Source organism: Neovison vison, chromosome 4, assembly GCF_020171115.1.
Source record: "Neovison vison isolate M4711 chromosome 4, ASM_NN_V1, whole genome shotgun sequence".
Lineage (NCBI taxonomy): Eukaryota > Metazoa > Chordata > Mammalia > Carnivora > Mustelidae > Neogale > Neogale vison.
In genome coordinates this window covers 216,854,937-216,876,810 of record NC_058094.1, presented here as the reverse complement: position 1 = coordinate 216,876,810, position 21,874 = coordinate 216,854,937, and the positions used below count along the sequence as shown (strand labels likewise).

Sequence of the window (21,874 nt, the reverse complement as noted above, 5' to 3'; positions counted from 1 at the left end):
CAAATGCAAAAGCCGCTCCAAACAGAAGAGGTACATACTTGGCACACTTAGCTTGACTACGAGCTTGGCAGTCCTCCTGGTATTTAAATAGCTGTTCAGGCATCACGTTGCTAACAGCCAGTTTCAGTTTTTGCAGAGGTTCTCTTAAACGATCATCCTGAGGAAAAAGTATACTAAAAGTTTTTTTAAAACACATTTACGAGAATTAAAGCAGATCCACAAAAGACATTGATTATGGATTTGAAATGAAAACCCATTTTTTTAATGTAAACATATTTAAATGTGGATGCTTCTCCTACCACACTGACCTTTCATAATGCACACCGGATAAAAAATTAGGATGACCATACTTCCCAGACCGCCAACGAGAATCCCAGTTTTTGCTTGGTACCCCAAGCATAATTAAGTGTTCCTGACATTTTTTTCTTAAGATTTTTTTTTAATTTGAATTTAGTTGACACACAATGTATTCCTTTACATTCTTAAAAATGTCCCAGCCAATAAATTATATGGACACTTTAAGATTAAATACAGATCAAAATCTATATGCAGACTACTACTGGTTGATCACCATTATGAAGAGGAAGCAGTACCATAAGTGGAGATATTGCTCTGCAACACTGGAACATAGGATTCGGTCTGGGAGACGACAAACAGGATGCTGGCATCCTGTTCTTTCATTTAAAATTGTTACTAAATATGACTTATACTGCAAGCAAAAATGCAAGGTCAAGGCCAAAGAGAAAGAGGAAACTGTAAGACTCTTACTATTTTCATACATACCAATTAATAAATATAACAGCACATATGACACTGTCTGCTATAAAAATTCCATTAAAAGAAATGTGAAACATCCAGTATCATGGATCCTAGGTGATCACTTCTTAATTATAGTTGAGACTATCTGGAACAGCCCAAATATCCATCAACAGTAACATGAATAAATTAATTAGGATGTATTTATAGAATGGAACACCAAACACACTGTACAGCAAATGTACTCCAAAAATGGAGTTCACCACATGTAAAGACACAGATAAATCTGAGGTGCATAATGTTCAGTGTAAAAAAGTCAGTCACAGAAGAAAAGTATGGAGACAGTATGACTCCATTTATATGAAGCTCAAAAATAAATAAAATCAAACAATATATAGTATTTAGGGAGTAAAAGTACACATGCTAAAACCATATGAAGAAAAGCAAGGGCTAAGATAAATGTCTTCTTTTACAGCCAAGAGGGATACTAAATAACTTCAAATATCAAATCTGGTATGTTCCTTAGAAAACATCTTATAATGTATAAAATGTTGTTCTCCTGCCTCTAGATCTTTTTTTACTGGTACCCACTCTGTCATGTGAATGTATGGCAGTTAGCTCCAACTGCCAGTGTCTGAAGGAGCCAGGCACAGACACAAAATCTGTGATCTCAAGTAAATTTCATTTGTTTATTTCTCTGCTTTAAACTGAGAAAGATTTCCCAATTCAAAAGATTTTTTTTTTTTTTTTTTTAAAGAGAGAGCACAAACACGCATGCATATGGGGATTTGGGGAGGGGCAGAGGGAAAGGGAGAGAGAATCCTGACCAGGTTCCATGCCCAGCTCAGAGCCTGATGAAGGGCTCAATCTCAAAACACTGAGATCATGAAATGAGCCAAAACCAAGAGTCAGGCTGTTTTATTAACAGTTGTATAATACTTATAATAAACAGTTCTATGTCTCTCAGATCACATTACAAGTGGTCCAGGGCACCACATTCATTCCCCCATTAGAGCCATGGGGGGACTTAGACAGCCATGTTGTGCTATGTGACTCCCAACCTCTGGCCGGAAAAGTTTTGGTTGACCCAAGATAATATAATCAGATTTTCTGACCCATGAACTTGGATTGGGATGAGAGGGCTAAGTCAGTCTGTGTGTGTGGCTTTTCTGTAATATAAAACCTTGAGACTAAAGTAATCTTATTTTCAGGGGCACCTGGGTGGCTCTGTCAGTTAAGCTTCTGCCTTCAGCTCAGATCAAGATCCCATGGGTCCTGGGATCAGGCCCAGGGAGGTTGCTTCTCCCTCTCCCTCTCCTTCTGCCTGCTGTTCTGCCTATTTGTGCTCTCTATCTCTCTATCAGTTAAGTAAATAAAATCTTTAAAAAAAAAAAAAAAAGTAATCTTATTTTCAGATGACTTACAAGGATAAAAATGAGACATGGGAGATGGGTAGAGAGAAATAAGAGTTAATCTAAATTATTAGTTCCCATCCCTTCCTGGCTGTTATTTTTAATTCCATGAAATACCTTTATTAATAGAAAAAATGTCATTTTGGGTCTTAAATTACATTTAAGTTCTTTTCCTTTACTTGCAAGTTATAAATATTTTTAAAATATATAATCAAATAAATCATTAAGGGAAGTGTAATCAGGGCAATGAAGATACTAAAAACCATTTTACATGAAGTGAAGAAGGGGACATAATACAAGCTTTCAAAAACATGAAAGCTGTGAAGGTGACAATTATATTTATGAATAGGCTCAAAGGTAGAACTAGGACCAATGGGGTGGAAAGCACCTGGATTTGTCTCAGTGCATGGAAGAATTTTCTCATATTACAATGAAATATGTTTCTGACCACTGGAAGCATTCAAACTTAGACAATTACCTAGTGAGGTTGTAGGGGAGGAGAATCTAGCAAAACATGGATGATTACACCAAAAAATCTCTAAGTTTACCCTGGGATTCTTTCCATTGGTTTGTGTAAAGTAGGTGTGAACATATCTGCATAGATCCAGCTCAGTAATGAAAAAATGGAGTTCTAAATCTGTCATATATTTCTTGAGGGCAAAACTGTATCAGCTGTGGAACTGAAGTTATTTTACCAGTCCAAGAATCTATGTCTTAGAAAACATTCTCATCTAGACTTATCAACTGTTAAAAAATATAAGTTTTTTCAAGAGATCCAATATGCCTTTGACAACTCCTATAGTTATTCCATATGTACAATAAGACTGTAAATATAAAGCACCTAATACACAAAAGCCCCCAAAAGAAACCAGTCTCTTTATAGGTTATAAAACCCAAGATATGGATATTATTATTCCTTGTCTTACCTGGACGTTGAGATGTAACTTCTTTAGACGTTTTACCAGTGTTTCTTTATTGCATGGCACAAAAGCTTCAAGATGGGAGTAGACACCACTACGGATGACAGGGCCTAGTTCCTGTAGCTGTAACTCGATGCTGAACAAAAACAATGACAAATAAATAGTACAGAGCTTCCTTCAGGTACTGACACAAGCAAGGCGGCAAAGGCAGTAACTCTTCCCTCGTTTTATCTTTCCATGATTTCCTAAACAGTATTTTTCAAGGAGAAAATACAGAAAGAATTTAAACAACAATAAACTGATGAATAATTTTTTTATGAACAGGGGTAAAGTCTACATTTTGGGATAAAGCACAGGAACTCAATTAACCAAAAGCTTATTCCCTCCGACAGATACTCATATCCTCTCTCCCCCACTGCAATTGCTACGCTAGAGAGTTACATAGTTTTGATGAATTTAGAGTATTTTTTCCTTACAGGTGTTTAAAAAAATTTCAGATTTGGAAGAGGTGAAGCCCTTCGGGATACACATAGAGACTGTTTTTCATCCATCTTTGTCTCCTCCATTATGCCTGCACTGCATAAGCTAGATATTTAGTAGTTCGTTCAATTTATTCCAATTCTTCATTTCCTGTTTCCATTTGTAAATTAGTTTTTTAGACCAAAAATAAATTGTTAAGTGGGTATTTAATGTAATAGTTATTAAAAAATAAAAAATAAGAAAAGGAGAAGAGTTTTAACAGCCACCATACTCTCAGCAGGACAAGTCTACTAATCAATAATTGAGGTTTCTACTAAGATGAAAGACACTGTATCTATCTGGCAGCTGCTATTGTAGGAAGGTAGGAATGCATATTGATTTGAAGGCCAAGACCAAACTGGGGCTCTTGGCAAAAACTATGTCCAAATCATCCCATTCTATTATAGGAGAAGGTGCAGATATATTTAATAAATAATTTTCACAAATATAAGATGAATCCAAAGAGTCAATTAATAGCATCTGGGGAAGGAAAGAAGCCCTCCCATATCAAGTATATCCATAATTAAAAGATACACTGCAATTTCAGAAACAACAAAATGAAAAAAAAAAAAAAAGAAACAACAAAATGTGGAGAACTATGCTCTTAGCACTGGCCATAAAAATTCTTGGTATTAGAGAAGTCAAACACATAGATGAATGGAAACATGTTTAGAATCTATAAGAACCAGAAGGTCAGATGCAGAGGATCATATGGGAAACAATCACTACGGTCATGAATTCTGTGTATAAACATTTGGTTTAAATAACATTAAAGGAAGGATCTTTATTAAAAGTCTAGACTCTGGGTAGGAGGCTTTCTAGGCTTGCCACATAATTAAAGATTAATTAAGGCTGAAAATAAAATAGAAACTCCAAGTAATAAGAGATTCCAAGTAAGAACAGAGTGACTCAATACACACTTATAAAAATCGGTGGTTTCCAAAGAGAGGGGAAACTCAAAAACACAAAGAGCTGACTCCCTGCTCCTATGCCAATACCAGGTAAAAATTAGAGAAACATATTATCCCTGAAGGTTACCAACAAATTGGTCTATCACAAATATATACAAATTCCTACCTAAGAGCAGTTATATTTTTAGCACACATCCCTCACACATTTAACTTTTTTTTTTTTCTCACTAAGAATTCCAATCTTCTAAGGTCTAAGAAGTACCTAAAACACATGGTAATGAAAAGTTTGAATTTCAGTAATTTTTACATTTCAAAAAAATAAAGGTTCCCCTAAAGCAACAAACTTTCCCTGAGCCTGTCTCCTTCTATCTATCTACCAGGTTCTTTCACTTCTTTAAGTGAAGTCTATCCCCAAAGCAGATATCCATGCATGGAAGTTATGTCTGCCTTTGGCTCAGGTCATGATTTCGGAATCCTGGGCTACAGCCCCACGTCAGGCTCCCTGCTCAGTGGGGAGTCTGCTTCTACCTCTTCCTCTGTCCTCCCACCCCCACTCATGCCTTGTCTCTCAAATAAATATATAAAGTCTTAAAAAGAAACCCAGGATATATATCTCATTCAATCAGTTTAAAAATACTAGCAAAAGAAAAGCCAACTAACTCCAAATGAATTCTGGAACCTACTTCATTTCCTGAATTAGTCCTCTAGTGTTCCATATATCTTACCAACACTGTCCACATAACAGAACCACTGAAAACTAGTAACTGAGGACTTAGGGAACAGTAATCTAAATACAAAATCCAAAACAGTTCTTATTTTATAGCAAGAATTCAAAAGCCTGTTGATTGATAACACACAAGAGAGATGTAAATTCCTCCTAACCCTAAACAACTTAAGAGTATCTGTTGAACACAACTCAGGCTGGATTGGGATCATGGGCAGAGTCTCAAGATTTTATTAGCAATGTATGCATGAGATAAAGGAGGAAATAGGGAAAAGAGGTTAAGTTGGCAAATTGCATATTTGCTGATCCAAGTCAAAATCAATTAAGCAAAAAGAGAAAGTGTTCTTATTCCAACAAATTCACCCCTTTCTGCCCAGCATAATGAAGCAGTGGTGAGGCAGAGCCAATACACCTGGATAATTTCATAAGAATTTACTTCCCAAAATAATCATGTACCGTGGGCTCTCAGTCTAGAGAAACAAGGAATGTTTGTTTAGGGAAGTGGAAACGGAGGCTAAGGGCATAAATAAGTGATTAAAATGGAAAACATTAAACTCTGAACACTACAGCTTTATAGTACTGGAGGCACACTCTGTGAAATAAAAAATAGACGGGCTCTAACAAAACTCGAGGATTTAAGATAGACATAGGGAAGATTAAGGGAAGCTGCTGGGGGCAGGGGGATGCCTGGCTGGCTCAGTTGGAAGAACATCCAACTCTTGATCTCAGGGTCATGAGCCCAAGCCTCACACTGGGCATGGAGCCTACTTTAAAATAAATAAAGTAAATTTTAAAATAAAAACAGTTTTTAGAGGGCAGGAGGGGCAACTGGCCAGCTCAGTCAGTAGAGCAGGTGACTCTTGATTTGAGGGTCATGAGTTCAACACTCTTGCAGGGTGTGGAGATTACTGAAAAAGAAGAAGAAGGAGGAAGAGGAGGAGGAGGAGAAGAAGAAGAAGAAGAAGGAGAAGAAGAAGAAGAAAAAGAAAGAAAGAAGCCTGCTAGTGGAATGCTGATATTCTGCTCATCTGAGATGTTATGTCCCAAGGATGGTCCTTTCTTTCTCTCAGGGGAGAAAAGTCAGTCCCTCTTACAGAAGAGTAAAATAAAAAAGCACTGTCTTAATCATAGGAAAAGGACCTGATCCAGTAAACTTGGGGCTCTCCCGGTAGAAAGAAAAAGCAGCCAGTCAGCTTCCTGATTAGGGAATCTGGGACAGCTCTGGTTAGTAATGGTTACACTGTTTATTGAATCTGGGGTTGTAAAAGGAGCAGGCGCAGGCAGGAAGCATTTGCCTTGCTTCCAGGCAGACAGAATCAATCTGAAAATCTCTGGCTAAAATAAAGAATAGGAATAAGAAATTCCTCGGTCACCAAACCAGTAGCATACTAGGTTAAATATTTTATGGGTCTGCAGGGGACCAAAAAGATTTTTTAAGTACTCTGGAGAAAGAGAGATTGCACTTAATTCAAACAATAATCAAAAGGGAGAGGGAAAAAACAAACAAACAAAAAAGAAAATAGTTATGAAAGCAAACCAATTCATCATTCTTTGTGTCTTATGAGAAACTCCCCCAACACACATTTAAAAGACAGGACTCAACACACAGTATTGGAGACACTGCTTGTCTCTTAGTATATAATACTATCGAACCACCAAGAGCAGGCACACATTATTTTCACGTGAGAGGAGTAAAATCTGCTGCTTTCTCCAGGATTGCCTTTTTTACCCAGTTCTGCTTGCAGCCAATTATACACTCCACTTCTAAAACCAATGGTCAAAATTTAAAAGCCAATAGGTTTACAAGGACAGCTTAGGGGACCACAATCTTAGAACCTGCAGCTTCCTTAGCATCAAACACCAGGTAAGAGGAAAACTCACTAATTTAAATAATCTGTATCCTATTTAAGCCTTCAGCCTCCCCTTTCCATTCTTCCTTTTGTTTTCTCCACACTGCCTCTCTCCTACCTCACAACCAGAATTTCTTCATTAAACCATACTTTCCATTTGGCTATAAATGTTTGTATGAATTAATTTTGCAAGATGCCAATGGAATTATTCTTCTCAAATCTGAATGAAAATAGAAGGAAAATCATACCAATTTATTTATTTATTTATTTTTAATTTTTTTTTTTTTAAAGATTTTATTTATTTATTTGACAGAGAGAAATCACAAGTAGACGGAGAGGCAGGCAGAGAGGGGGGCGGTCCCCGCCGAGCAGAGAGCCCGATGCGGGACTTGATCCCAGGACCCTGGGATCATGACCTGAGCCGAAGGCAGTGGCCCAACCCACTGAGCCACCCAGGCGCCCCAATTATACCAATTTAATAAGAATACTCAGAGCTGTTCCAGAAAGACATTTTCATACAAAAGTGACAAAAAAAAAACCCCACATTTAAATCTAAAATAATATTCAACCTGTAAAGCTGGAACCAACTGTATGTTTAAATGAATTCTTAAAGTATAAATAACTTTTAGGCTTTTTAATTAAAGAAGAGAATTACTTACTCCAGAAGAATATTATTCATATCCTGTGTAAAGAATTTTTTCCTTCCTTCTTCATCAAAAAGTTTGGCAGCCTAGAGAAACACAAGATTGTCAATATCACTTTTTTTTTTTTTTTTTAAAGATTTTACTTACTTATTTGACAGAGAGTGTGCACATACAAGCAAGGGGAGTGGCAGGCAGAGGGAAAGCCAGAGATGGCTGTGGGGCTCAATCCCAACACCCTGAGATCATGACCTGAGCCAAAGGCAGACCTTTTTTTTTTTTTTTTTTAAAAGATTTTATTTATTTATTTGACAGACAGAAATCACAAGTAGGCAGAGAGGCAGGCAGAGAGAGAGGAGAGAGAGGAGAAAGCAGGCTCCCTGCTGAGCAGAGAGCCCGATGCGGGGCTCGATCCCAGGACCCTGGGATCATGACCTGAGTCGAAGGCAGAGGCTTTAACCCACTGAGCCACCCAGGCACCCCCAAAGGCCGACCTTTAAGGAACTGAGCCACCCAGGCACCCTGCCAATCACTTTTAATAATCACATTGTTTCCATATTTATTTACTAAAGGATAAGCTTCTTTTTTTTTTTTTTTAAATTTATTTGACAGACAGAGATCACAAGTAGGCAGAGAGACAGGCAGAGAGAGAGAGAGGAGGAAGCAGGCTCCCCGCTGAGCAGAGAGCCCCATGCGGGGCTCGATCCCAGGACCCTGGGATCATGACCTTAGCCGAAGGCAGAGGCTTTAACCCACTGAGTCACCCAGGCGCCCCAAGGATAAGCTTCTTGAGAGTGGGGCTACTGTGATTTACTTCACTTTGTATCCTCAATACCCAGCTTAGTACATGGCATGAGTAGGAAATTAGAGTGTAACAAATTTAGCATATATGCCAATGTTTCCTATTACCTCTGTATTTAATTTTTCTTAATCCTAACTAAATTAACATACAAGACTTCCTAGTGCTTTGGGTATCTTGTGTACTTGACCATCCACAGGTTTATTAATTATTGCTGTGATCTCCAGGATAACAACAAGCAGATGTCTCACTTTCTACTGAGTGTCTACAAAGTATCTACCTGATATTCTACACTTTATATTCATTACCATGTTAATACCATGCCAATGACATTGGCATGACTGCCCCCACTTACAAACAAGGAAGCTAAATCTGTCAGAGGTTACATGACATGCCCCAAATCACACCACTAATAAGTGGTGGATCCAGGACTCAGACACAAGCTTTCTGACTTCGACTGCACAACACCGTCACCCTGTACAGACACCTGGCTTCCTGCAGCCTGTTTAGGTTCCACCTAATTACTTATAACCAAAAAACATGGGCAAGGTAATTATCAAGGGATAAGCAAAAATTAATACAATGAGATTAATTTCATTGCTATGTTTGTCACCTCAACCAGGTGACCAGAAACCAAGTTATCAGCAAAACCCACCAGAAGGAAAATACACTGGGAAAATCACAAAAGATGTACTTGAGGTCCATGAGGTATAAAACACCAAGAAGCCTGATCGAATAATCTGAGCAAGCCATATGCTGACTCAGCCATCACACCAAGTTACTTGACTTTACATGTAATAAATAGAAGAAAATTTCTAAGATGTGCTTCAGTACTTCTTAGCATGAAAACTGGGTATGTGTAGGGGGTGGAACTATATGAAAGGCACAGGGAAACTAAACTTCAAGAAAAATAATAAAAAGTCAAGAGGTTGAACAGTGGAAGAATATTACAAAGTTAAGAAAAGAGCGACAAGACACAATTCTTTCTCACACAGACACAAGCATTTAAGCTAAGGATGACTTCTCACCTCCTAAAGAAAAAAATACCATACTCATATTTCAAATAAAACATAAAGAGAAGTCATAGATACCAGCAAGTGATATCAAACTTCTTACTGACGATTTCCTACCAAGGAGTCAGGGAGCACCTGTATTAACCCTGGCAGGGCTATTAAGAAAGAGAGAGAAAGAGAAATACGTTCTGGTATATAAGATATGACAAAGCTTTTACAAGACTGTAACACACTCATTACTAATCAATTTTGCTTAGTAAGTAAAAATGAATGGCATATAACATAGCAGACAGAGTGCCTACAATGGAACTCCCCAGTCCTGCCTTTAAATGCTGACCTTCAATCACGGCTCAGCCATTTAAAAATTATGTGGCCTTGGGCAAAACACTTCACCTTTTGAACCGTAGTTTCCTCATCTATTAAATGGAAGATCACTACGTACTTCACTTGACTGTTGGAGGATCAGACTACACAGTAGGTAAAGCACACTAAACCCAATCAGGGTACTATCCCCCGAATGGTAAATGCTATGTGAGACACAGAAACATTGCATTCAATACAGAGTACAGGTTTCTGCTAAATAAACAAGAGCTATTTTTTTTTTTTTTTAAAGACTGTATTTGTTCATTTGAGAGAGAGACAGAGAGAGCACAAGCAGGAGGAAAGACAGAGGGAGAGGGAGAAGGAGAGGGAGTTACAGGCTCCCCAATGAGTTGGAAGCCTGATATGAGACTAGACCCCAGGACCTGGAGATCATCTGAGCCACGCAGGCACCCCAAGAACTATTATTATTAATAATATCTTGCAAAATGTGGATCACATCACTAACACTTTTTAAAACGTATAAGAAACTAAAGGTTTTAGAGATAGGCAACGTGGGAAAGCAAGAAGCATATACGTTGGAGTTAGGTGAACCCTTGTGGCGAAAATCTGGCTCCACAACTTACTAGTTGCACAGACATGACCAAGCTATTTAACCTACCTCAAGTTTCTTAACCACAAAAAGGAAATAATACTTATATTTCCTATGCAGAGTAGCTGAGAAGATTAAATAAAAACCTGCTTACTACCGAATCTACAGACTGTATACTTTTCAAAAAATAAGCACAGAAAATAGCAGAACAATGAAAACAAAAGAGATGAGTAACAGGATAAAAAAGAAAATGACAAAGATCAATTATATAATTATAACAACTGTAAAAAAATAAAATCATTTGTTAAGAGAAAGGACTCAGATGAGGCCAATAAAGAAATTAAACACTATCTATAAGAAAAAGAGCTAAAATAAAATCAAAGAGGTTGAAGGTAAATGATGAGAAAAACTACGATGTAGAAATAAAGAGAAAACAGTCTACAATAAGTCAGACAAAACTAAATTCAAGGTAAAATGCAGTAACAGCACAAAAAGTCACCTTCAAATGATAATCACCACAAAGAAGATCTAGCCATCAAGAATTTTATGGGTCAAACAACACAGCATGGAAATAAAGCAAAAATGATGGCAAACACAATTTATAACCTAAGAAATATTGGCAATAAGATATTTTAACACACTTCTCTAAATTCCATACTAATGAAATATAAGGGCCTAATATTTAGCCAGAGCAGCTGCTCCATACTGCCCCTGCCCCCCCCCCCTTCAGGGAACTTACTTAAAAACAAGTTCCAGAAACCAGTCCCAGGTAACAAAGCCCAAATACAAGCGTGGGTCAGGCCAGGTGGAGGTATCCAATCGGTGGGGGCGCATACTGTCTCCCTAGCTACAAAGGAGTATGGGCCCTGCCCTTTGGGCGCCAACTCTGACCAAGGTGACAGGCTAGTTCAAATATCTACTATAGGGTAAACTGTAATTCAATTGGTCACTTATGTGTGACCTAGCAGGACTGTGCAGCTTTCTCTGTGTTACAATCTCACTGGTCACCTGTGCGTGGCCAGGCCCAACAACATGGCCTTTGCCCTTAAAAGCCTTGACTGCAAAGAAGAGAGAGGTCGCCTCTTTGCAAGAGACGGCCGTGGCTGGTCAGTTTGTTTCTCTATGCTTGGCACAAAATAAAGCTTTGCTTGACCTTCGCTTTGTATCAGTCTTGCTCCTTTGACCATGGACCCAACATGAAATACATTAAAATAAGTAAAAATACAGAGGAGCCAAAATTAAGTCACAACTTCAGAAGAAATGCTAAAGAATAAAAAATCTGGAAAAAAATAATAGAATTACTAAATAAAATCTGTAGGCCAGTTACTAGAAAAATTAGATAAATCTAATATTCCCATAATCAGGTATTTAAATTTCAGGAAAAGTTATGAAAAATAAATACAATATAAAGATGATTAGTAAATTTTAAAATGTGACATAAGTTGGGTACTACAATCCCATGAGAAAGAAGCAAGCTATATAGTCCATACATTATCATCCCATTAATTATTTTTTATAATGCTATAACATTTGCAAATGAATGGATTAAAATCCAGAAAAATAAAAAATTTAATATTGGTTATTTCCGCTGGAAGTGGGGAATGTCAGATTATGGGCGATCTTTCCCTATGTACATTTAAAATACATTTAATACTGTGCAATTTACTTTTGTAGTCAAGAAAAAAAATGAGGACTAAAATATGGCATGGGTTCAAAAAAAGATGTTAAAGTACTCAAGAAGGGCCTTTTAAGCTAGGTTGGGCATGTTATTATTTTAATATTTTATTTATTTGAGAGCAAGCAAGCGAGCATAAGCAGGGGGAAGGACAGAGGGAAAGGGAGAAGCAGACTCCTTGCTGAGCAGGAAGCCTGCTGTGGGGATTGATCCCAGGAACCTGAGCTGAAGGCAAACTACTTAATCAACTGAGCCACCCAGGGCGCCCACTGGCACGTTATTTTAAGTCAAAATACTATCTCCCTGAGATTAAATGAAGTGTGATGACACTTATCTGGATCTGCAGCTAGTTAAACAAACATTATGAATCCAAGTCAACCTAGAGAGGTATCTAATGTGACATGCTAAGGTTCAGCCCTCAAGTTTGGCCTACTGGGAACACAATGCACGCTTACTAAATGTGATTAGCTGAAAAAATCAATTAAAAAATAACTAGATGTTGATAGTTTGGACCAAGTTCAGGTATGCTTTTGTAATGTTACTATTTGCTCCTCCCTTCTCTCTATTGTCTTTATGTGACTTTTTTTTTTTACAATAAAAATTGTTATTTATGAAAGCCATGCTGAAAAATATTTATAAGATAAGGGGCACCTGGGTGGCTCAGTCCTTTATGTGTCCGACTCTTTTTTTTTTTTTTTTTAAAGATTTTATTTATTTATTTGACAGAGATCACAAGTAAGCAGAGAGGCAGGCAGGGAGAGAGGAAGGGAAGCAGGCTCCCTGCCGAGCAGAGAGCCCGATTGCCGGACTCGATCCCAGGACCCTGAGATCATGACCTGAGCCGAAGGCAGCGGCTCAACCCACTGAGCCACCCAGGCGCCCCTAAGTGTCCGACTCTTGATTTCAGTTCAGGTCATGATCCCAGGGTACTGGGATCAAGACCCACTTCAGGCTCTGTGGTCAGCTGGAATCTATTTGAGGATTCTCTCCCTCTTCCTCTGCTCCTTCCCCCTCACACTCACTTCTGCAAGCATCCTCTCACTCTTTCTAAAATAAATCTTTTAAAAAATTTATAAGATGAAATAAAATAATAAAACAGTCACCCATAAATGTTGCTGTAACTATTCCTACTTCAAATCTAAGACCTATACATACAGCCAATGCCTAAAAGGAAATACAGAAAATTGTAAGTTGTTTATATGGGTGCTGGGATTGTGGGTTATTACTTTTGTCTTATAGAAAGCATTTATTGTTAAGTTTATGTGGCAAATAAGAAACAAGGGGATTATTACACTTACTACACGGAGGTCGTCAATGCGTTTTTCAAGAAGAGCAGGCAGACCCTCTGGGAGTGTAGGCACCACCTTGGGCATAACCTGAGAGGCATAGGTTGGCTGGGTGGTGTTTCCATTCTCTCCCCCTGACTCGGAGAGGGGGCTACCATCAGAAGCAGCATCCAGTAATCTGTCAAAGTCGAAATCATCTAGCATCTCTAGAGCATTTTCAGCTTCCTGAAACAGTTCATGTTCGTTTGTGCCAACAAAAATAGGGAGGTCCGGATCAGCACTGTTCAGATTTAAGTCCGAGACGTCATTTCCCAATGCTACAGCAGTGGAGGGGGGTTTATTCAGAGAGGAGGATGTTAAGTTCACTGGGACTTTGGGGTTAGGCTCCTTCTTTAATGCATCCTTCTCTTTCTGAAATTTTCGTATCATGGCAGCTAGAGAAAGAGAATCTTTATAGCGTTTCTTCTTTTTTTCAGACTTGTGGGAATTTAGAGCCACAACTCTGTGAAGAAAAAAGTCATCCATTAGGCTACGTAGAATTTTAAAGTTGAAAGCTCCATGTAAATAAGCAGGCATAGATCATTAAAACAATCATTTGATATGTGGGAGATCAAATTTCTTATTAAATTATCCTTTTATCAAAGCATCTTTCTCATCATCTGGATGATGGTCACTGAGGAAAGGTCGACAGGTAAATGGTCATCAGAGTGAAGAAAATGAATGGACTAAAGTTAACAGAAAGAAACAAAACAGAATGTAGCTCAGGTTTATTAGAGAATATGAAGTTAAACTTACTACTGTTTTTGGAATGTTCACATTCTTAAGCACTTCTATAAAGTGGTTGCCTAAGAAATAAACCAAGTAAAGAAATGCACTCGCTGAAAACAGAGTTGCCTTACAACCAGAGAAGCTCACAAAAGTACAACTTCAAACTGATACTCCAGGTGGTTTGTGCTACAAGCTGCCAAAGAAATGCAAAATCTTTCTAGACCCTATTCTATCTGCTGCTACGTTCTGATCACTTTCACTTTCCATTCTGGGAACAGCCATGTGAGGCAATCATATACGTGTAATTTTCTGTGACAATGTTCTCCCTCCAGAAACCATGGGGAAAAGGTGGTTTCAGTTTAGTTACTACTCTCTCTAGAAATCTTTCCTACATTCTATGGCTTATATGCTTCTATATGCACTACAGAATCAAAAAGATGATTTGTACTTTCAAGGCAAGCCCACGTTTCATTAACCGTTACATACTCCAAATACATATACTCCAAATACAAATAGAACAATACCTGGTATACAACAGGTACTTAATAAAGATTTGTTGCATGTATAAGTTATGAATTTGAGAAAATGACAAATTCAATAAAAGGCATTATAGACTTTGTTCCCAAAGAAGTTTACTTGTAAATAATGACCTTTTAATATATTCACTAGTAATCTGTATGTTTTTCCTTAATTACTTAATGACTCCAAGGTCACTAAAATCTCATTTTACAGGAGGATAAATACCTCCCTACATCAATCTTTTGAATACTGATAGGCCAAAATGCAGATGCACCTCCCCTGGCAAGGAGGGGAAGAAAATCCAGCCTCTCCTAGTATCTGTCCCTTAGTTCTCCAAAAAAAGTCATAGAGAAGCAAGAGCAAATGGTAATTTTATGAATGCATAGTATAAACATTTTATTCTTATGACTTAAGTCTTTTTAAGAAATTCTACTTGATTTTTAGAGATAATATCATTACCTCAAATTATAAGCATGAAGAGCTAAACAAATGCCTTTTTAAATAGTAAAACAACTATAAATTGTTCACACAAAGACTACTGCCAATCCTCAATCCCCAGGCATCTAATAAGCTTAGTTTTAGCACAGAAAGTTCAAAACAACTGTTTAAGTCTTATACCATCTTTTCAAACTGATTCTTGTTGGTAAGAAGTTGTAATGAGCAAAATACTTAATAAATGAATGTGTAAATCTGATCTAAGGCACCGTGAATCTCTAAAATGCTAAGCCCTTCTATTTATCAATCAATAAATATTAATTAACTAAAATTGAAGATGACAGATTGAATATTGAGTGTCGTGAGAGGTCCGACTGCTGTCAGACATGGCCCACAGACATGGGCAGGAACATGGCCATAGCAAACTGGAACTTCCAGATTATAAACAATGGAGGACAGAAGGAAGACCATTAGAAACTGTCCAGGAGAAGCTGGCTGCACGGACCCATGGGGCCGCAATGAAGCCTGGAGATACACCGGTGCTTTTGCAAACAATGTTTCCTTTGTTGGTGCATTATTAAAAGAATTCAAATGGGGATTTGCTACATTTGTGGTAGCTGTAGGAGCTGAATATTACCTGGAGTCCAAGAATAAAGATAAGAAGCATCACTGAAGATATTACCTGGAAATATCTTTTTTTCTTTTTTTTAAATACCTGGAAATATCTTAAAGGCTTCTTAAATCTCTTATAAAAATAAGATTTCTTCAATGTACTTGTCTGTGTGTTTCCCCTTAAAGAATACTAGTAAAATTTAGTAAAGAATACATGCGCAAAAAAACCCCCCAAAACCTAAGATGATAAAACTTTCTACTTACTAATACTTACATCAAATACATATAAATATTATTAAATATAAGTTAACAGCCATTTACATTTATAAATAGAGTATTAAATTAGACCCAGCAAAGCTGAATGAATTAATGCTAAATATATCTTTCTAAAAGGGCAGCTGGTCATCTATGACCCTATGATGTTTAATTTTACGTACCCCAATTGCTTGGGTACTTTTTTCCTTGGCTTCTTCTCCTTTTCCCCTTCCTCTTTCCGCTTCCGCTTCTTCATTTCAATGTCATCTTCTTTTATTTTGGGAATCTGCAAATGATAGAAGAATGTATCACTTATCTGAGTATCAATGCTTTACTCTTTTGATGGTATCAATATAGCATCCAGGGTAGTTTTCTCTCAAGGTTCAGTGTACATTACAAGTGCTTGTAATAAATGCAGATTCTTGGGGTATACGAGCACTGCGTGGTTTTTAACAAACATTCTGGTCATTCTGGTATAAGTAAGTCCTTTGATCACACTTCAAGAAACACTTAACTAGGGGCGCCTGGGTGGCTCAGTGGGTTAAAGCCTCTGCCTTCAGCTCAGATCATGATCCCAGGGTCCCAGGATCGAGCCCCATATCGGGCTCTCTGCTTGGCGGGGAGCCTGCTTCTCACTCTCTCTCTGCCTGCCTCTCTGCCTACTTGTGATCTCTGTCAAATAAATAAATAAAATCTTTAAAAACAAACAAAAAATAAACACTTAACTAAGGACACTCTTCATTTCCTATAACAAGGTATACATTCCATACAATTAGCTTTATAAAATACATCTTAGAAAAGGTAATAGCTTTTTACCATTTCTTTTCTTCCTTTTTTTTTTTTTGTTTTTGCTTTTCATCACTTCTATACCGAATCTTAACTTATCCTAGAAACTTACTCTTACCCCCCAAATAGCAGATTATAAGACCACATATGGAGAGAGAAGTTTTAAAAGAATACAATTCTCCTATGATGTAATTATCAATTTCCCCTTATCTACATAATTTTACCTTAAAGCATGTAAATAACTACAGATTCATTAAACAGTGGTTAGCATTTTATTTTTCCTTATATTCACAAGTAAATAAAAAAAGTACACCCTATTAACTGAACACTAATTACTACTGCAATGCTGGATAAACTTACTTTGGGTGGCTTGTGCTTCTGGTTGTCTGTAATATCTTCTTCTTCAGTATCTGAAGCTTGGCGAAACTGCAGTGTGCCAGTGTTGATGTAAAAGCCTCCATATTTTGTTGTTAGAGAAGCAGGAACTAACTCGTCATACTGTATTAAAAAAAAAAAAGGTCTCAGATACATCCTATTATTAATTCTATAAATATATCAAAGAATCAATCACTATGTCAGCACCTTCCTTAAATCCTAACTACAAACCTGCATACAATGAGGATGTTGGTGGAATAAATTGAGAAAAAGTTAGTATCTGAGATAAACATGAACCTGAATTACTCAGTGTTTATAAATAATGGAAACTCTGGAATAACAACACAAATTCTATCATCTGCTGAGAAAAATTTAAAGATCACTACTACTATTCTTAATGATAAATGATTCTTTTTTTGTTTTATAAATCTTTATTTATATATATATTTTAAAGATTTTATTTATTTATTTGACAGAGAGAGAGATCACAAGTCGGCAGAGAGGCAGGCAGAGAGAGCGAGCAGAGAGCAGGCTCCCTGCTGAGCAGAGAGCCCAATGTGGGGCTTGATCCCAGAACCCTGAGATCATGACCTGAGCCGAAGGCAGAGGCTTAACCCACTGAGCCACCCAGGCACCCTACTTACGCATTTTTTAAGTGAGATCTACACCCAAAATGGGGCTCAAACTTACAACCCAGAGATTAAGGGTCACATGCTCTATCTACCAGCCGAGCCAGCGAGGCACCCCAAGAACAAATGATTGTGATGCGAAATTAAAACAAGTTAAAACAGATGATTAAACATTCAGGCAAAGAATAAATTTCATTTTCCAACATATCAGTATATAATTTTATTCATAAGAAGATTATAAAGAATAACAAAGTTACTTCTTGTGTCTTAGCTCTAAGCTATTAGGTGGAAATTTTTAAAACAAAAGCAGCAGAGTATGTGTTTAAAAAAGGAGAAAACTAACTGCCTAGTTCATTAAGCATACAGTATCAAGAGCCAGGTACTTGGCTTGAGCAAGAGATGAAAATTACCTAAACTAGACTGAAGGTCTGACCTAAAATATCACTTAAGCTGATGTCCTCTAAGCTTGGATTTTAAAGTTTATCACCTTTCACCTGATGAAAATGGACAAAAGCAAACATTAAATGAAGGTCAATCTTCACCAAATAATGGAGTCCTAGGTGGTTGAGAAAAAAGGAACTACTTACCTAACAGAGCTACATACCTGCTACCTATGGTCCCTAAAACTCTACTTACAGGCTCTTCATATTTTGTATTTTTAAGAAAGTCAGATTTTTAAGGAGAATCCTTTGCCATGGACAAGAAATATACAGCATGTACTAGTTACTCTAAGAATCCTAAGGCTAAGTACAAAAATTTTGCTTTTAACTTGTATCCTTTTCAATTAAATAGTGAATAGAAAAAGAAAGAATTTCCAGTTTAATCACACTGAATCAAAGAGAAATGAAGCAGGGGGGAAAAAAGGAATGAATTGCTTTCTTGTTGCTTCATTTGATGGGCTACTATCAAGATCTATGGGTAAAACCTTCACAAAGAGTCCGGTACTATCTGTAAGCAAAAAAGTGATGTGAAGAGTAGAGAATGAAAAGTGAAATGACTCTGTAGTAATTATTTTCTGGAAATGTGTAATTGCGACAAAAACATCTGTACTTTTCGCTTACACTGCTTTATAATTTACAATGCTTCTTCATATAAATTATTTCACTTGGTCCTCCTAATACCTTTGAGGCAAAAAAAGACAAGTATTATTCCCATTTTATAAGTGAAAACCAAATTTAGAGGTTAAGAACCTTGCCAGAATAATTTTTTAAAGCTTATAGTAGAGGCTCTGGCTGTATTTCAAACTATCCACTATATCAAGCAGCTTTTCTGACAGGAAACACATTCATCACTACATTAAAGAGCCACATGGTGTTGTCCGTATCTGTATGCTGCAGTGTTTTACTAAGCTTCCCCTATCGGAACACTCTTCAGGAGAACAAGCTCTTTATGCATATTTAATTTAGCCCTTTAAGTAGAATGCGTTAAGAGGCAATGGAATACTGAACTTGAAAATCAGAAGGCCTGAATTTAGATCCTTTGGCAATGAGTGGCAATTGTGACCCAGAGGAAATCATTTAACATTAATACTTTGGGGTTGTGTAACAGTGACAACATTACTTACTTCAGAAAGTTCTAGTGAAATTTAAAAGAAACAACCTAAATAAAAGTGTTATTCATGGCTGGTATTATAATTGATTAAATAATAAAGAAAAACATTTTCTTTCAGTCTTTACAGAATCTGGCAATATCAGTAAGACTAAAAATAATCTTCAAAAAAATTTATTTTCAGGTATTTATAGCAGTAAGTAGTGCATGATTCTGACAATTAATTAGAACCAGATTATTTAAACCCTATCAAATAATTACAAACAGTGAAAGCTTACTGGTAATACAATCAATGAAAAGAACAAAAAATCATTTGGTTGGATTATAATTGTCTGTCTGAATTATCTCATAAAAAGAACCCAATAGGGACGCCTGGGTGGCGCAGTTGGTTAAACGACTGCCTCCGGCTCAGGGCATGATCCTGGAGTCCCGGGATCGAGTCCCACATCAGGCTCCCAGCTCCATGGGGAGTCTGCTTCGCTCTCTGACCTTCTCCTCGCTCATTCTCTCTCTCACTGTCTCTCTCTCTCAAATAAATAAAATAAAATCTTAAAAAAAAAAAAAAAAAAAGAACCCAATAATCTGTTAAAGATAACAATACAAAATTATTTGGCAAGTCAATAAACAAGCTGTATTCTAATTCAATTTCCTCTTACAAAACAGGAAACTACCTCATCCTCTAAATGTCAACAATTAATTCTAAAATTTTTAAACAACTTATACCTACAAACTTTGTCCTTATTTATTAAAGCAGTAGCTTTCAAATTCTCTTCAACACCAGCCAAGAGGAAAATACACCAGTATACACACTCAAAACCCAGTGCATGCACACGCACACACACATTAAAAAACTCACATAATCTACTATGATTTGCTATGATAGCTCCTATTCTAGTCTACTTTGTTTTCATTAAAAATACTGGCCACACTCTCTATAAATTGATACATGATCCAATTATGGGTTGCAAAAATCAGTCTGAAAAAACACTTCATTCAAATATTCTGATCATAGCAAAGAAAATTGGGTAATGTTAAAAGATCTGCTTAGAAATCTTTAGAAACCTAGTCAAGTCTAGAATCTAGGAATTTCGACTTGTGTTTCATATCAAGGTCAAAACTCTTAAAAACATTCCATCCTTCAACCTACAAAAAGGTTTGTCAACTTTTCTGGTAACAAGACTTCTCAACCCCAAAGAGCATTGTCAGTATTTTACTCCTATAGACCAGGCTGTCTGGTATGGTAAACCAGTTTATGTCAGGACACTAAAGTAACTCATGAATATGATAGGGTACCCATGATGTCTCCTGCTGGAAGTTCTACCTATCACTTTCCTACCACTGAATGCCTTGTATTCATCTGTATAACCAAGCAGTGTATTCACAGGAAAAAGAAATACTAATTTGTGGGTAGTACTATAATGCTTACCCTGGTGTCACTTTCTGTATATTCTAAGAAATCACTGTACAATGCAGAGGATACTATAAGTCCAGGATTTAGATTATTCTAGTGCATTGAGAAGAATGCAAGAACATATACCTTACCTACTCCCAAACACAGTACGTCTACTTTCATTTATTATGTGATCAATGGACTGTTACAGTCCTTAAATGCTTTCCTAAATTCCTCTTCATTTTGTAAGAGAAAGAGGACTCCAGGGGAAAAGCTGTAGGGCTTGATCAAAACAGACAGCAATAAAGGCTGGCATTCAATCAGCACCAGTGCAGAAAGGGCTGGCAGCAGCAACAAAATAGAAGTACATTTTAAAGATGTCTGCCAGATTAACTTCAACCTAGTAGCTCCAATCTTCAAGTTCATATGGTTCTTATCTAAAAGTCATTTGAAAATACACCTGCCCAAGTTTGGGAATATCAATAAAAATTCAAGATGTAAATACCCTCGATCAATAAATCTCACCGCTAGAAATTTATCCTATACGTATATTTGCACTCTATAATTAATCTTACATATTTACTCAAGTACACAAAGATAAACATACACAGATGCGCAACTGTTTGTAAGCACATAAAAGTGAAAACAATTCAGATGTACATCAACAAAGGACTGGTTAGTAAAAACAAATACTGAACTATTTTAGTAACTTTATCCTTGACTTCTATCCCAAAGAATTGCTGCTATATTAAAGATACATTACTCACAGCTTCTGAGTTATCAATAAATGGATCTGTCTCATCATAGCCAAAGCCTATATCAATTAAATCTTGAAGCCGATCCTTCCGATGTTTACGGGGTTTCCCACCCTGCAAGAAACAGATATGTCAGACTGATATCAGTATTCATGCTGTTTCCATAAACTTAAAAAAATAACTGTCGGAAGAATTCCAAATAATTTTTATAGATAATTCCCCTCTCCAAGAGGTTGAATTCAACCCCCCCCCACTCTGAATGTTAAATTGTGCTTAGGGACTTGCTCTCAAAGAGTAGAGTATGAAAGGGAAGGGAAAAAGTAACTTTATAATGAAAAACCTGGCCAACATGACCTTGGCCAGGTAATCAAGTGCAACAACAT

The 21,874-nt window shown here is 37.0% G+C and overlaps 1 protein-coding gene and 1 pseudogene across 2 annotated transcripts in view; one reads left to right on the top strand and one right to left on the bottom strand.

Moving 5' to 3' along the window:
• UBN2 (ubinuclein 2) overlaps positions 1-21,874 on the bottom strand; it is an 83,317-nt gene that overhangs the window by 29,410 nt on the left and 32,033 nt on the right. For both annotated transcript variants that reach the window (XM_044246685.1, XM_044246686.1), the window contains exons 3-9: positions 21,504-21,605; positions 17,155-17,292; positions 16,191-16,294; positions 13,432-13,921; positions 7,752-7,822; positions 3,095-3,224; positions 39-157 (exon numbers count right to left, since the gene is read on the bottom strand). In XM_044246685.1, the coding sequence (XP_044102620.1) occupies positions 39-157; positions 3,095-3,224; positions 7,752-7,822; positions 13,432-13,921; positions 16,191-16,294; positions 17,155-17,292; positions 21,504-21,605 (1,154 nt within the window). The remainder of the gene's footprint in view (positions 1-38; positions 158-3,094; positions 3,225-7,751; positions 7,823-13,431; positions 13,922-16,190; positions 16,295-17,154; positions 17,293-21,503; positions 21,606-21,874) is intronic.
• LOC122905121 lies at positions 15,528-15,814 on the top strand (annotated as a pseudogene).